The 15624-nt window shown below is 45.9% G+C and overlaps 1 protein-coding gene across 1 annotated transcript in view; it reads right to left on the bottom strand.

The window, feature by feature from the left end:
* The window catches only part of COL5A1 (collagen type V alpha 1 chain), a 232973-nt gene that overhangs the window by 160063 nt on the left and 57286 nt on the right, over nt 1-15624 (bottom strand). The window contains 2 exon segments of the mRNA XM_014522254.2: nt 7898-8060; nt 8714-8927. Of these exon segments, the coding sequence (XP_014377740.1) occupies nt 7898-8060; nt 8714-8927 (377 nt within the window).

Genomic DNA, 15624 nt, shown 5'->3' with positions numbered 1-15624 from the left:
AGAGTGATAGCTGAGCGATTTAATCCGTATGCTACTAATGTGCTATTTCAACAAAAAGGCGGCCTTGGAAAAAAATAAATGACAGCAGGTCAAGCGAAGAGAAACCTACCTATTAAATCTATGAAATACTAGGAAGTGGAGAGGAGAGAGCTCTAGACATCTTTAATAAAGAACGCTAAAAAGAGGCTGGCTTGGAATGCTTTATTTTCCATCAATCCATGCCATGTTATATGACTGCGGCTTAACGTGCCGACTCCCCCCTTGCACTTCTGTACAGGCTTTGCAGCAAAAGAGGTGATATCAGAGTTGGCACGGCCAGTAAAGCAAGCAGCCAGAGCTATAAATTAGCTTCTCTGAGCAGTCAGCCGGGGGAGTGAAAAAACACACTGGAGTATGTGTCTGCGACTCATCTCAACAGAGAAAGTCAGGTCGGTAGCAGTTTTATTAAAAAAATATTTTTGGAGACGGACAAAAAAAAAAAAAAAGCGAGTAAACCTGAGTTCAAGCAAGTTATTTTTATCCTTCCGAATTAGGCTCAGGTCCAGCAAAACCGCATACACGTGTGTAAAGCTATATACATGAGAAGTCCTTTTGAAGTCAGCTGGGCCACTTAGATGCATGAAGCTTTACCAGATTGGAGGATTGTTCCTGGGTTTAAACAAATACTTTTGCTAGTGTGCTCCATCCAGGCCAACCATTTCTATTTGTAGCGTTGCACACCGGCACCATGAAAACACAAGGATTTCGGGGAAGCTTGGATCCAGATCTGAACCAGATACAGGCAGCTGGGGCTTCATTAACAGATCATGCTTTGTCTTCATAACCGGAGGACCTCTGCATATGTTGAAAATGTTAATTAAATAACCTTCTAGGTGGCCTGGTTAGACTGGTAATTACTCCCTTCCATTTGGGGAGACAGCAGCATAATGACATATTTAAAGGAGCATTAGCAGAGCAGGGAGTAGAAACCCGGGGTCTCATCTAATCTTTGAGCCACGAGACATGGTCTCCTACCAAGTAGTCCAATGTCCTGGTTTGCTTTCACAAACAGGATTGCCTTACTCGGCTTGCACACCAGCCAGAGTGTTAACTCCTTGGACTAAGGAGAAAAACAAAGCAAAAGCATCACAATAGTTCAATTGCTAGCCAACAGCCTGGCACATTTGCAAGGCAAATTAATCCAGGTAAAAATATTAAAGAAATCCCTCACGTTTAAAATATTCAAACCCAACACCTGTGAAGGCGATGAGAAAGAACTTGTGAATACAATGAAATTAAATCTGGGCTTGTCCGCATCAGCGATTATTGCTCTATAAATACAAGCAGAGCGCAGGATTAAAGGCAAATCGGCATTTCCATCCGACAGCGGCACAGCCCCTGACAGGCACCAAGGTTTCAGCTCTGAACGCTGCCGTTTCTACTTTGTTTTGTCTTGTTGCTCCTCGAAACATTCAACAGCTTAAAAGCACCTCTGGCACCTCGCCCAGACTTTCTGGCTTAACCCAATGTAAAAAATAAGGCGTTCCCTTTATTTCTGATGTCTTGATTTTGCTAGTACTCTTAGAAAAAGCTAAGCAGGAAAAAGAATAAAAAGCACTATCCTTTGCGCGTCATACAAAAATGCAAGACATAGCACTACAACTCCTCTCACCCCAGGACAAAGACCTGGCGTTAGGCTACTAACAGGCACTTCTGTCGGCCATTCACAATGTCGCTGTCTTGGCAGGATGGAGCGTACAGACATGCGAGAGCCTGCAAGTCATTTTGCACCTTGCTTGGCAGAATGAGAAGGGAACATCTGGTATTTTCAAGTCAACTTGGACAATGAGATGCAGTTAAGTTATTCATATGGCTCAAAATCTGCTCATTCTGTTTCTGGAGAAGCCAATCTTAAAAAAACCCCAATATGTTTAACAACATAGAAAAGGTGCAGAGCTTGACCATGTACTAATGGCACCCACTAACTTTGGTTCCATCTTAATTATGTACCAGGCTCTACCCCGATAAGGGCTAACCTTTTTGGCAGGGGCACCACAAATTAGTCCCACACCCTTCCAAAATGCCACTCCAAACCCCTTCTCCTGACCCATCTCCTGCGCTGTGCTCCCCGTCTGATCTGTTGCTCTGCGTTCAGCTTCCTACCCTATCTGCCGCTGTGCTCCCTGTCCGATCTGTTGCTCTGCATTCAGCTCCCTGCCCTATCTGCCGCTGTGCTTCCTGCCCAATCTCTTGCTCTGAGTTCAGCTCCCTGCCCTATCTGCCGCTGTGCTTCCTGGCCCTCCCCAATTTGTTACATGCCATGCACAGGGGCTACCCTGCCACTTGGTGCATGTGTGCAGCAGGTTGACCACCCCTGCTCTACTTTAGCAGGACAATGAACATAGAGTGTGGAAGAGACCAAAAGCATTTGACCCAACCTAACCAAGCATTTGATGATAAAATATAATTTAATAGGACCCTAATGAAATTCGCCATCGTTTTTCACAATACATAGCACTACCCTCCTCAAGCAGTCACATCAATCCTTGTAGCTACTGAACGAGTGCCAAATCTCATCCAAAGAATTGAACAGCAAGTTATGTACTTCCCAATGTGGCTTTCTTGGAACTCTCCTCTGTAGAATAGTATTGAACAGCTGCCATTTTCTACTGAGTTGTATGCAAGTGTTCATAAGAACCTACACAAAAGTGATCATCCTGGAAATTTCCAAGGATTTTTCCAAAATGGACTGGCCATGCGTATAGAATCACAGAAAATTAGGGTTGGAAGAGACCTCAGGAGGCCATCTAATCCAACCCGCTGCTTAAAACCTTTGCCAGTATAGCTATAGGATTTGTGCTCCAGCGGTATCCTGCAGCACTTTTATTCCCAAAGACCCCGAACAGTCAGGCCACACGTTGTCCGCTCCTGTCACACATCCATCTCCAGAATGAAAAGCCACTGCCAGCAGCCTAACTGAACACAGAGGGTTTTAAACTTGGTTTCATCCCTCACCATTTCTTGCTCTGCAAATCTGCAAGGACCTATTCCATCAAGAGCTGCCGGTACTGGTTCTCTAATAGACCACTCTGCACCTCACGAAAACAGGCAAGAATATAACAAAGCAACCTTTGGAAAAAGGCCATGAGAGTGATCCTAGAAGGTATAGGGCACTGGTCAACTGGATGATACCACCGGGCATGCTATGTCAAAATCTTGCCAAACTTTGCCTGGTCAGGCGCTACAATGTTCCAACCAAATGCCTTTAGCTGGATGGAGAAGGAACAGCACCGGAAAGGATGTTGCCTTCCAGTGATGGCAGGGATGATTGCCATCCGAGGGGTATAATCCAGATCTCTGAGCTAAGCTCACATTATTGCCATAGCACGTGCATAAATGTAGGCTTTGAGAAACCGGCAGAAGCATCAAAAGTTAAAAACTTGGCCCTAAAGTCTATACATGCATGCGTCTTCCCTGGTGTCCTCAAAGGTCAACCTCCAAGTTCATGTCTACGTTGACTGGGAAGTACACCCCACGCACATGCTCCACACAAGCCAACTCCCAGAGATGAAGCAATGCGATCACCCTGGCACTGCTCTTCTGATCTCTGTATCAGAGGAGTTCAACGGGACATGCTCAAGGCTGTCCCACCAGGATCGTGTTGCCTCGCATTCAAGACGCGGGGCACGTGGAATGGGAGTGAGGGGCTGGCCTCAGCATAGCACCAAGGTGGTGCAGCCAGGGCCAACATTTCTCATTTCCCTTGAGGTCTTTCAATGCAAAATGCAAAGATTAGAGCTGACATCAATCAACACATCCATGGGACTCCCATAATGCCTCACAGTGGCTTTCCAAGGAGGAAGACCACAGGATATCTTGGAAGGTTTGGTCAAGCCAGGAAGCCCAGGCATAGCGCCTGAAGCACTGGACTCATAACACACACGTGGTCACCAGAACGTCACTCGTGAACCAAAATGTTCAGTTTTGGTTAACAGTTTTTGTGTTTGTCGACCAGTTTTTCATTCACGAGTCAAGATGTGCCAGTGACCCCTACTCTTGGACTGTGAGATGTATAGAAACTGGGTATCCAATACCAAGCATAGGCTTTTCTGAACCAGCCGCTCTCCTTCTAGTTGGCATCCAATTAAAAAAATGGGGGCATTAGCTTTTACAATACAGTATTTAAAAGAAAACGACAAAAAACAAAACACATGCCACCTCTCTCCGGGAAGGTATATGCAATGGGAAATCCAAGTTCGCAGGTCACTGGAACCACAAGAGCATTGCTTACTACACTCCAGGAGGAGAAAAAGTAATTTAATCTTGCTCCGTTGGCTGCTTCTTTTCTTTCCCTCTCTTTGCTGAACGGTTCTTTGCTATTTCACAATGTTGTCCTCTCATTCCCAGCATAAAGGCCAGCCGCCACTTGCCAATCCCTGTCCTGACATTTCTTAGCTTTTCTAAATTTCTATTTTGAACAAGATCTCGGCAGAAAAATTAACTTGTGTAACCTGGCTTTGGGCTTGGCCCATTTTCAAACATACCCGGCCTTCCCAGAGCTTCACAGAGAGATCCACACAGCCTCAGAACTAATTGAATTTTAATGAGAGGAAGTCATTTTTCCACTGGATGCATGTTGTGCTGCAGAAATATTTAGCAACTCCTCTGACCTTGCCTGTCGGACTATAACTGTGACACAGCATACTAGCAAAGAAGCCATAATCTCTATAATGAACTAACGGCTGTAGTGGAGTTCTGCTTGGTTTGTAACCCCCTCCCCCTGTTAAAAACGTGAATAAAACCATTCAAACTTTCAAAAAAAATAAATGATCCATTCAAGTTCTACTTGATTTCATTCCCGGCGGAGCTCGGGCAAGCATACGACCTCCCCCAACTTTGTGCACTCGCTGGTCTGTATTGAGATGAACACGATCCGAGCCTCCAAATATTTCTGTATCTGTCATTCCAACCTATTCCAAGTTCCCAGGAAAACCTACAGACTCCTAGCAGTCTGCCAACTCGACAGCTATAGAAAACACCTCGATATGCATGATTAGCTGTTCGAGGCTTACACAAAAAGCGTGCCCTAACAGGCGGCGTGATAGCTTCGATGTCAGTGGAACAGGTTCGGAGTCTGGATATTAATAAACAGCTTTCTAGGAGCAGGTAGCTTGTTAGCAAGGTGCATCCTTTTCCATTGTTCTTACCAAGATTTTCTCCATGCTTCCGGACTTCAGACTGCAAGGGTTAAAAACCCAAAGGAAATTAGGTTATTGAGAAAGGAAGGAAAATCAGGTTACGGTCTGCTGATTTCATGAAACTCTTTTATTTGCATTTAATTGTATATCTAATTGACAGCTATCGGCATCCTGATTTGTGTGTGTGTGTGTGTGTGTGTGTGTGTGTGTGTGTGTGTACACATGTTAACAAATAAAATCTCCTTCCTTGTGGAGCGGAGGAGGAGGGGAGGGAAACAAGCAGGAATCTGAAGCAAGTATTGCAGGGTGCTTGGTTGTTCTGACAAATTGCCCACTCCTGGTAAAATCATTTTTCTGGGCTTTTCTCTAAGTGCCTGCAATCATCTAGCTGATGTGTAATGCAATCAGTGCTGACACCATGGAAACAGACTCTCTCTGATGGCGAGAAGATGCAATGGGTCTCTTTTTTTCCTCCCGCTAAGACGGATGCCTGCTTTCATCAGGGCTAGTTCATTTTCCCCGATGATGCTCACGCCCGAACCAACACAGCATTGCTATCTGCACAAACACCCCCCGCCGTTGTTTCGTCGAGTGGCTAGAAGTCTTATTTCCAGATGACCGTGAAAAGCCAGCCCATTACAGGGGTACGGCAAGCTTTCAGGACAGCTATGAAAACCTCCTGGCTTTAAGTCCTCGTCATTTGTGAGAGCACCTTCTGGCTTGCACAAATTCCAGACGTCCCATAAATTGGCTACTGCAGAGGATGCCATTACGAGGAATAGCAAACATGCAGTTCCTCTTAGGAGCTCTTTCACTCGGCAACTCAGTATTAGTATGGAATAAGCCACTTCAAATGGCCCAAGGAGCTCTTTCACAAATGCCATCTTGGCTGTCCTCTAGTCTGGATGTCATACACTGATTTCTTCGAGAGAATCTACTAGATTCATAAGGGCCAAATACTCCAACAAGCTTCATTGCTTTACATAATAGCTCTGCTTCAACACAGCATTCGATCAGAGGACTGATTTTCTTTTTCTGGCAGCAAGTCCAACCCTGGTAAAAGACACTCCAATGCACATTGAACCCAGCTTTTACCTTCCTCTTTAATTGCTAAATTTCCCCGGGAACATGTATTTAATGCAGTTAGAGACTCAGCCAGAATCCTGCTAGCTGGGATTTGGCAGCAATGTTCGGTCACTTGAGTTTTTTGCTCTGTTTACAGCAGAACAGCTCCCAGATGTTGGTAATATTAAACAGCCTGGAACTTTCCTTCTGAGTCATGGACAGGACAGTGCAGATGTGGGCTAACTTCACCGGTCACCCTGGTTTGGAGACGTTCCCTGTTCCTCTCTTGTCTTATTCAATTAGTTCTAAGGAGCCGCAACGTGAGAAATGCAATCAGTAAGACATACAATGCAATGGACCTAATTATGAATCCATCTACTCTGGCTTTGGTTCACGGCTTTCAGCGGAGCTCCTACAGATTTACACCCACGTACACAAGGGCAGAGTCAAGGCCAATGTCCTTGGACATACAAATAGGCAAAGAGGTCAACTGGATCCCTGAAACCGCAGCTTAAGTGAGACTTAGGGTGAAGTTTGTCAGTCAAGCTAGGTGCCGAATGGCAGAAAGCGTCTGAAATGGAAGATATTGGAGGAATTATCTATAGTTCTGGATCTGGCTATCTCTATTTTAACACTGATTAAGCAGATCTGCACAGGAACAGTACACAGTCCAAGGCTTTTTTTTTTTTTTTTTAAATAAAAATGACTGTGTGGGGAAGGGTTGGGAGCAACCAGCTACAAGAGTGATGAGACGAGCGAGTGAAGAGGGCTACTGCATCACAGGGCAAGAGTTTGGGATTCATCGTTGAGCCCGTGGCAGGGGCAGCAGCTCTCCCTAGGGCTGTCTTCTATCCCTGAGAATAAAGGAGTTGCTTTCCTTAGCCTCTACTTCCTAACTGCAGGAAAAGATGGGGACACAAAACCCCTTTATGATAAAGGGCCATTCTGTACTAATCCTCCATATATGTTAGGCAAGCGACTTCCCTGAGTATTACAGAAAAATAGCTTCTCTGGACCGGAATCCAAACCAGAATTACCAGATCAAAGTGGCAGTGATGAGTCAAGAAGGTTACGAGTATCCACATCAAATGGGATTTTGATAAGATACGGAGTCACTCAGTAGCTGGTTTTAAGAGAAACCAGTAGCTCAACTGGCCCAAACAGCCACATATCTCTGTTACAGGCTTCACACTGCTAAACTCCACTTCATTGCATTCAAGCCAACCACTGAATCTACAGGCACTCACGCTCCAGAAATACTCTCCAGAGCTAAACGAATCCAGAGCTCCTCTTCTCTCTTGCATTGCATGAAAATCAGACACAGATGCACCTTAAATTAGAAATACTGCAATAAAATCGATTGGCCCGATGTATCAGCTGACGCAAGTGTATGGAGCTGTGTTGGAAGCAATGGATGAATGTCAAGTGGAACCAGGTGAGAACTTGACCCCCGGTTCTGATGACTACTACAACAGAAATGTATTATCTGGTAAATCAAGCATATGACATTCTTCAGCAGAGAAACTTGGACGGGTCCCAGCTTCACACAATAGCAGAACGAGCCCCACCGATGAGCTGTATGCAACGTTCGTCACCCAGAGCAGCAGCTCATAGGCTTTGCAAAGCCTCCCCGACAGCTCACGCCTGCACCTTACCTCAAAGACTTCCTCATCCAGTATCCTGGTTCCAAATACAATGATGCCGTTGACATCAATGATAGGATGGCTGCTTCGGTCGAGGAACTTGGTGACCTTCTTTTTACAGTCCAAAACCAAGGTGACATTTTTCTTCTGCACGCTGATGGCTATTCTATGCCACCTAGGATACAACATAGCGTGACACCGCATTAAACAGAGCCTTGTGCTTTCTGTCATAACCCAACCAATTTTAATAGCTACTTAAGTGTGAAAAGTGCTTGATTAAAAGGAAAGGAAAAAAAGAAAACCCAAACACTGTCCCATTCCCTCAATGACAGTGGAGGGTGAAAAGTGCTCTTGGGCAAAAAATTGCTCCCACCCAAGCCCCCAACCTGTTGGTTTTTATATGGTTGGGGGATATCTTAGATCACTTAGCACTGGAAAGGCGGGGAGGTCTACATAGATCTGGGCTCACAGGGACACAAGGAGGCAGAAGCCCTTGCTGCGTGCCAACTTTTCCCCCTTCCAAAGTGTTACAAAGGATGGTTTACATGGACTTTAAATGGCATAGTTTGGTGCAGATCCTTTGCATGGGAGTGGATTTAATCCCTATCTCCCTAATATCCCAGTGCCCAGTCTTGCCAAATAGTCCACTAATATAAAAGGCAACCACTTTGTTGCCCTCATTTATGGGGCAAAATATAAGGGCTCAGTTACGGAGCACAAAACACTCGGGAAAAGAAAGCATCTAGTGCAGACAAGGGGTAGACCTACAGACTTTCTATTGAGCTCATCTTGATGCACAAGAAAAGCAGTGCAAAACATTGTACTTACTTGCCATCTGATAGGTTAATGCCTCTAAAGAGAGGGTAGTCCTCAGGGCCCGGCTTTCCTGTATGGTCTTCGTACAGGAATACAGGAGATCTACCCATCTCCATGCCGATCTGCTGGATCCCTTGTTCATTGTAAATGGAGACCAAGAAGGACTGACCTCCTTTCTTTGCTTTTACAGTGGTTAGGATGGAGAAGTCTTCAGGAAATGGAGACGCTGGAGTGGAAAGGCAAAGAGTTTAGTCTTTCTTTTGGGTAGGCACAATCCCTGCTTCCTTGCACCTGATGAACAGCGGGGAAAATACTACCATTTGCTCACTCTTCCGAAATGTGGTAGCATGAACAATCTCCAGAGTGCTGCTCGAGGCAAGAACAGGATGCAACAAGGCATTTCCTTGGCACCAACTTCCCCATTTAAGACAAAGCCCACTGACATGAGGGGCTCTTCTGGTGATGACTCCCAGGTAAAAAAGCACAGCGGCTCCTTCTGATGGTTCATTCAGTCACCCAACCCAGTAACGAAACTTCTTTGGGATCATCTGATAAATCAGTCTCAGCCTTTACAGTGGCTTTTAGTACTGAAACTACAGCTATGCCACATTGGGACTCCCCAGCTAAAACAGAATAGGGCCCTTATTGTTCTTGATTGCAAATGGTGGGTGTAAATCGGCAGTGCTGCACTTGTACTTCTTTCATGGGGACGTTTGCGATCCTCTTAGGAGAGAAGTCGCAGACGCTCCATATTCCTGCGTGCCACGAGATCCCCAGATTGTTGTGGGATGGCAAAAACTCAGCCCAAATTTATAGGTGCCCCTGGTTAATTAGATGCATACAATAGGCTAGGGGGTTGTTGGGTTTTTTTTGATGGGGGGCTGAGAGGGGAGGAGAGTCTGTTTTTGTTTAAGCTAAGTTTATTTTAGAAAGTAATGGAGCAGTCTGTGGCTTTGGCCCTCGGCACTGGCAGGGACAACAACAATTTAAAAGCAAAAGTCAATCCAAGTGTAAATGGAGACTTCGGTTTGTCCAAGCATTGGCGGGGGGGGAAAAAACACAAAAAACTATAGTGGCAAAACTTGCCTTCCCTGCCAGACATCCAAAATGGTACCCTGGACCCTGTCCTCCTTCACACCAGAATTTAAGTGCAATTACAGTCAGAAAAGTCATGTTAATTATACAGGAAGGTCCCGACTGTAATCTTGCAAGGCCGCTGTCTCATGCCCTGCTGGTGGACTTAAGTGGTAGATACAGGCATTGAGGCACCGTCTGCACAGCGGTAGGGATCATCCTCTGCAACCCCAGATGGACTTAACTCCAGGCTGAAAGTCATGAGTTTTCCGGCTTCCAAAGCAGCATAGACACAGGGGCCTTTTTCTGTCATCTACTCCAGCATCGGCGATGGGGAGATGGACCCAAATTACAAAACCCACATCCCAACCGAACTTTTCCCCCAAATATGGGGTGTTGCTAACTGAGCTGGCTTGCTCAGATGGTTAAATAGCTCTGGGCTCCTAAGAAAAACAGATCCCGGTCACTGCCAAACCTGTTAACATGCCCTATTTAAGCACTGTAAGTTTACAGGGTGTCTTTCCCTTGGCTTAAGACGGTCAGAGAAGGAAGCAATTGTGCTCTTGGGCATAAGCAGCTAGGAAATCTTTAGCCCAGGAGTGCCAAAGGAGAGCGGGCGTTTCTGAAGAGCAGTGTGTGGCATCAACATCTACGTGTGTGGTGCGAGGGAAGTTGTAGCCCCAAGGCTAATTTTTTAAATTGCAAATTCATAACCGTATCTACCACAAAAATGTCAGTCCGAGTGTCCAACAGATTCACCAAGTTTGCCCTCCCCTCTGTAGGCTTTTCTTAAATCACGAGGCTGCACAAGGGATTTTTTGACCTCTTACGGGTACAGCAGACCTCAGCCTAAGCTACAGGGATTTCTTCAGATGACAGCCCGGCAAGCAAGTCAGGAAGACAAATGTCAGGTTATTTTCTCTGCTGCTTGGTTTTATGCATCTCCGCCAATTCCTTTGCTGCGAGCTCCTTTACCTGAAGTTCACTGCTGCCTGTATTTTAAAATTATTTTAGCAAATGAACTCTACCTGGTGCTTAGCGATCATTAAAATCTGCAACAGAAAGTAGAAAACCACCCAATCTATGCAAGGCAACTTGCAGCAACAAAAATAATACCGACTGCCGTGAGAAGAAATTCATTCAATCACGGTGTATCTGTCTGCTACAAGGCCTGTGTGGCTCATCCGAGGTATTATTCTGCACGGGGGCAAACGTCACTGAATCCCCAGCTGATGACTTCTGAGGACCTAGGCCAGGTTACAGCAGTTGTGGCATCTTGCCCTTTCCTGCCCAAGTGCAGCAGGGCTGGGACCTGACGATCTGCAAGGTCCCTTCCAGCCCCTCACATCTATGAACATCAATCATTTTGGACAACTATCTGCAGGCGGCTTCCACGATTCATGATTTTTAAAGGTAATACTATAAAATGTGCTCAGGCAAGATCATCAGCTGACCACAGTGCCACCGCAATCAAGGATGCTGCAGGCAATTTGCTCAAGCTGAAAACATGGACCAGGAAGACCTTGCAGCTAAAAGCACCTAACAAGGGGTTGGAAGTTCATTCCCACCCAGCACAACTGAACTCTGCAATAAGATGGCAGGAGAAAACCTCTATTAAGGAGTGGAGAACCAGCCCCCAAACCTCGTGCCACTAACTGAACTTAACTAGCCGACGACTCTATCCCTGCTCCTTGACGTATTAAGAGATGTGGCAATTGTGCCTGCCATGGGCTGAACAGGGCCCACGGTTGTCCTCCTTGCTGCACGCCACTTCCTTTGCAACTCTGAATCAAAACGAAACACTTCCCTGAGTCCAATCACAGAGTTCAATTTAGGACCTTTTTATGTAAAATAGCTCGTGTCCAAAATTCTCCGTAAAATGGAGAATTTCATTACGAATCCATCATATGGGACTTTTCAACCTAGACGTGCTGCCAGTTCATTACAAACTTATTTTTCTTTTCTTTTTTTTTGGTTTTGTTTTTGGTGGGGGAGGGCATTGTTTTATTAAAATATCTCCATGGCAATGTGGTGCTCTCAACCCAAACAGCCATCATGGATGAATTATGGCCTACAGCACTCTGCTATTGCTCTGTTACCCTGGCAAAATAACAATGCATTTTCTGTCTTGGTTAGAAATGCCCCAGACTACTGAATGAGGTGTGGATGAGGTTCTGCTCGGGCTGCAGTAATACTAGGGTAATAAATACATAAAAAAGCACCAGACCCGATCCAAATCTCATGGAAGTCAGTGGAGACACCCATGGACTTTGGATCAAGGCCTCATATTCTGGTCTGCGTTTTCAAATAAGCTCACATCGGACGTTTCTGAGGACCCGGCGATCCAGGGAAGGGAGTATAGCACTAGCATTTAATTCGGCTGGTTGTCTCTCATCTTCTCCCTGGGTAAGGGCCACTTCCAATCAGACTATTGCAAACTGCTCCTTGCATGACCCCTGCTTGGGAGCCCAGGGTTAAGCTCCCTGCTTTGCACAATTTGGCAAGGGACACTACTGCGGCCCAGATTATCTCACCATACCCTGCCCCTTTCATGCTGAAACAACGAGCTTGGAGTGAGCTGATGGCTGCTTCACCACGCCGTTGCACGCCTCTCTCAGAGAACAGAAGCGACCCACGTTGCTAGTCGGGTCACTTAGGGAGCGCTCCCAAAGCTGCTCCGGGAAGCTAAGGGGCTTTGCCCCTGCTTCACACCCATTTGCACACCGGTTCTGCCGGCCTGTTCCTGGCAAGTGGGACACAGGAGCTTTCTCATGTAGTGCTTTCTCTTGCAAATCCCAGGTCAAATGATGCTCTGCAGAGTTTGCTGCTGCTCAAGCCCTGTGCCTGGTACTACATAACACCTGTGCAACCTCATCATCTTCTCAATTGAGCCCTAATGATCCCTGGATGATCCCTTTGGGCTTTGCACAGGTATATATAATGGGCATCTAGGGAGCAGAAGTGGGAGCTTTGTTTCTTTTTAGCCACCCTGGCTTTGCAGAGGCTTTAAAAAGCAGTCCAAATTAATTTTGTCACAGTCAGCAAAGCCAACGCTAGACCCGTGACCAAACTACAATTTGTTTGGAAGGAAGTCATTTCTAAAATCACCTTCCAGAGCAGAGCCCTAATATAATCCTATGCTGTTAGTGCAGCCGCTCAAAGCCCATTTATTTTGGGTGCGAATCATCTTCACCTTGAAGCAATGTCCCATTATAATCTAGGATGCGTACTGTCCTTACATGTACGTACTAGGGCTGGAGATAAGTGCACTTTTCTATCAATAAAGCAAAGAGTATTTGATTTGGGAAAAGAGTGCATGTGACTTCGTTTCTGTTGCTGCTATTTCTCTGCGTTTCCCTGCCCTCGCATATAGCTGAAGGAACATGGTTTTACAGGGAAACCGAAGAACTAATTTAGAGAGCAAGGGGAAAAAAACATATCAGCAGATTTTCTTGCTCTTGTGGGTTTGAAACACACTCAGACCTTTTATTTTATTTTTTTTAAATTTGCTTTGTTGGCTGTGGCTAGAGAGGGAGAATGCAAAGCTCATAAAATTACCATCCTAGAGAAACACAAACTTCTAATTAGTACAAAATATTCTGTACGGTATTCATTTGCTGGCAGAGAGGGAAAGCTATGTTTTAAAAGCTTCTGCCCACACCCGCTCCCTCTGCTAATGTGAAATCAGAAAAGCCACATTGCTCCCGGTAAGTCTGTCTGCAATTGCTTCGTTATCATTATCTTTCCTCTCACTCGTCTGCTGGTGGGAATCGAAGTCCCCTGTAGTGATGGGGGGTGCATTCAGACAGCATCTGTGATCAGATGAGAAGCGTTGCTGCGGTGGCTCTGGAATGACATCCAAGAGACCCGGCTCTTTGTTCTCATCTTCACCTTCGTTCCTCTAAAGACTGCAACATGCTAGACGTGCCTGGCTTGCAAGCCTCGGGGGAGTGACAAGGCTGCTCAACCCAGCGCACGATGAGCCAGCCTGCCGGGAGATGGAAACGCTGATTTGAGGGACTCCGAGGAAATCCCCTCCAAGTTTTCCAGCCAAGGAGAATGGTGGACTTCAATGCAATGCCAACATCTTTCCTTGGGCTGGAGAGCGTTGAATGCACTGTGCTGCAGCTGCGTTATCCAGTCGCTTGCTCTGGAAGATCATGGGCACCAGCTCCTGGAAAAATGCTGCCCACCACGTCAGCCCCAGACTCCCTGGACCTTGACAGCATGGAAACCCACGTAGGCCAAAACCCACCGGACAAGGTTTCAAGCTGTGGAAGCAGGGAGAGTGTCCTTTCCCGCACTGACCCCAGCCCTGCAAACCACTTCATATCATTCAAGCCTGCCAATGATTTGGCATTTTTTGGCTTGAAGATAAGTCACAGGGCCCAAACCTAAGACCCTTATTTAGCCTTTCCTTATTCCTTCCTCCGGAGAATTTCCTGCTGCTTTCAGTGAAAGTTTCTCTGAGCGAGGACCAAGTAGAAACCAAGCAAAGGACTTCAGGAGCTGCTCCAAAGAAAATAGAGAAGTCAGAGGGCAATGGCCCATTTTCGCTCCTCATTATAACACCATTATAAAGACGGGGAAACCTGAAGTGTGAGCTGATGGAGTGACTGCAGCTCACAGGGGGGAAGCAGGGAAAATAATGCAGCTCTAGTCAGCAAGACAAGGTGGAAACCAAACACAAGTTAACCTGTGGATTTGGTGGTGATGGGGTTGCATGCAAATAACAATTAAAGCTCCAAAGCATCCTAATAACAATCAGCTGTCAAGCAAGTCCAGGACTATAGGGTATGAGCGTCACTTCTACAGCCAACTCTCAGTCTCCTTTAGACTGGTTAAATACTGGGTCTGATAGAAATACCAGCTTAATTACATAGCATTGGTAGTGGCATGCGGTGTTACCTTTGATTTAGCTAATGGATTTTGTAGCGTTCATTCTTTTATAATCACTTTGAAGGAGTCTGTCTCTCTTGATTAAGGAGTCCACTGCTTTTGCAGAGGACACGCACGCTTTCCTACTGGTGGTTAGTTCTTGTGCAGCGAGGGGACTTTTCATACCACATGACTCCAATAATGAGCATCCTGTACGATATCCCATCCGGCACCAAAATCAATATGCCGTCCTTCCATTTAAGCCGCCAGAAATACTCCGGGCCAAATTCAACGCTGGGGATTCACGGACTCGGTCGAGTCCCACTTGAGACGAACTTGGCCTAATGAGCTTCAGCGCCTGAAGACCAAATCTCCATGTGCTTACACAGGTCAAAGTTTCATGGAAAATGAGGGGAATTCGCCATATATGGGGACTCAATAAAATGGGAACAATGACCGGCCCATTGAGAAGGTGACGGATCTAGGAGTTGGGTCATTGTCCTGGGTATAGCTGAGTTCACATTGCGGGATACCTGGTGTACCGCAGGCATGATTTCAGGAAGTGGTGTGTACTTACTCTGTGCCTCTATGCACTGGGGTAAAATGGGGATATGAGTACTCCCCTTTTTTAGGAAGGGGGGGTTGAGAGGATTAATGCAGTCAGTATTGTTATAGGGGTGTTGGCCGTAGCCGTCTTGGACTAAGGACATAGGCAGACAAGGTTCTTTCGACTAAATAGTTGGAAAAAAATTTCCGAATATTTAGTTGGTTTGATATCACATCTACCCAAAGAACCTTGTCTTCAGTATTATTAGACACTCAGAAATTGGGACCCGGTGGGAACTATTGATAGCAATAGGCTCTACTTAGAAAAAATTGCCGTACAGCAAAGATGCGGGCTCTTTGCTTATAGAGTCGTGCTTCCTCAAAAAAACAAAGTGGCCCAGCTGATTTTTAATACGAGCTTTGCT

Source organism: Alligator sinensis, unplaced genomic scaffold (genome assembly GCF_000455745.1).
Source record: "Alligator sinensis unplaced genomic scaffold, ASM45574v1 scaffold611_1, whole genome shotgun sequence".
NCBI classification, from domain to species: Eukaryota; Metazoa; Chordata; order Crocodylia; family Alligatoridae; genus Alligator; species Alligator sinensis.
This window is presented reverse-complemented; position numbering and strand designations above follow the sequence as displayed.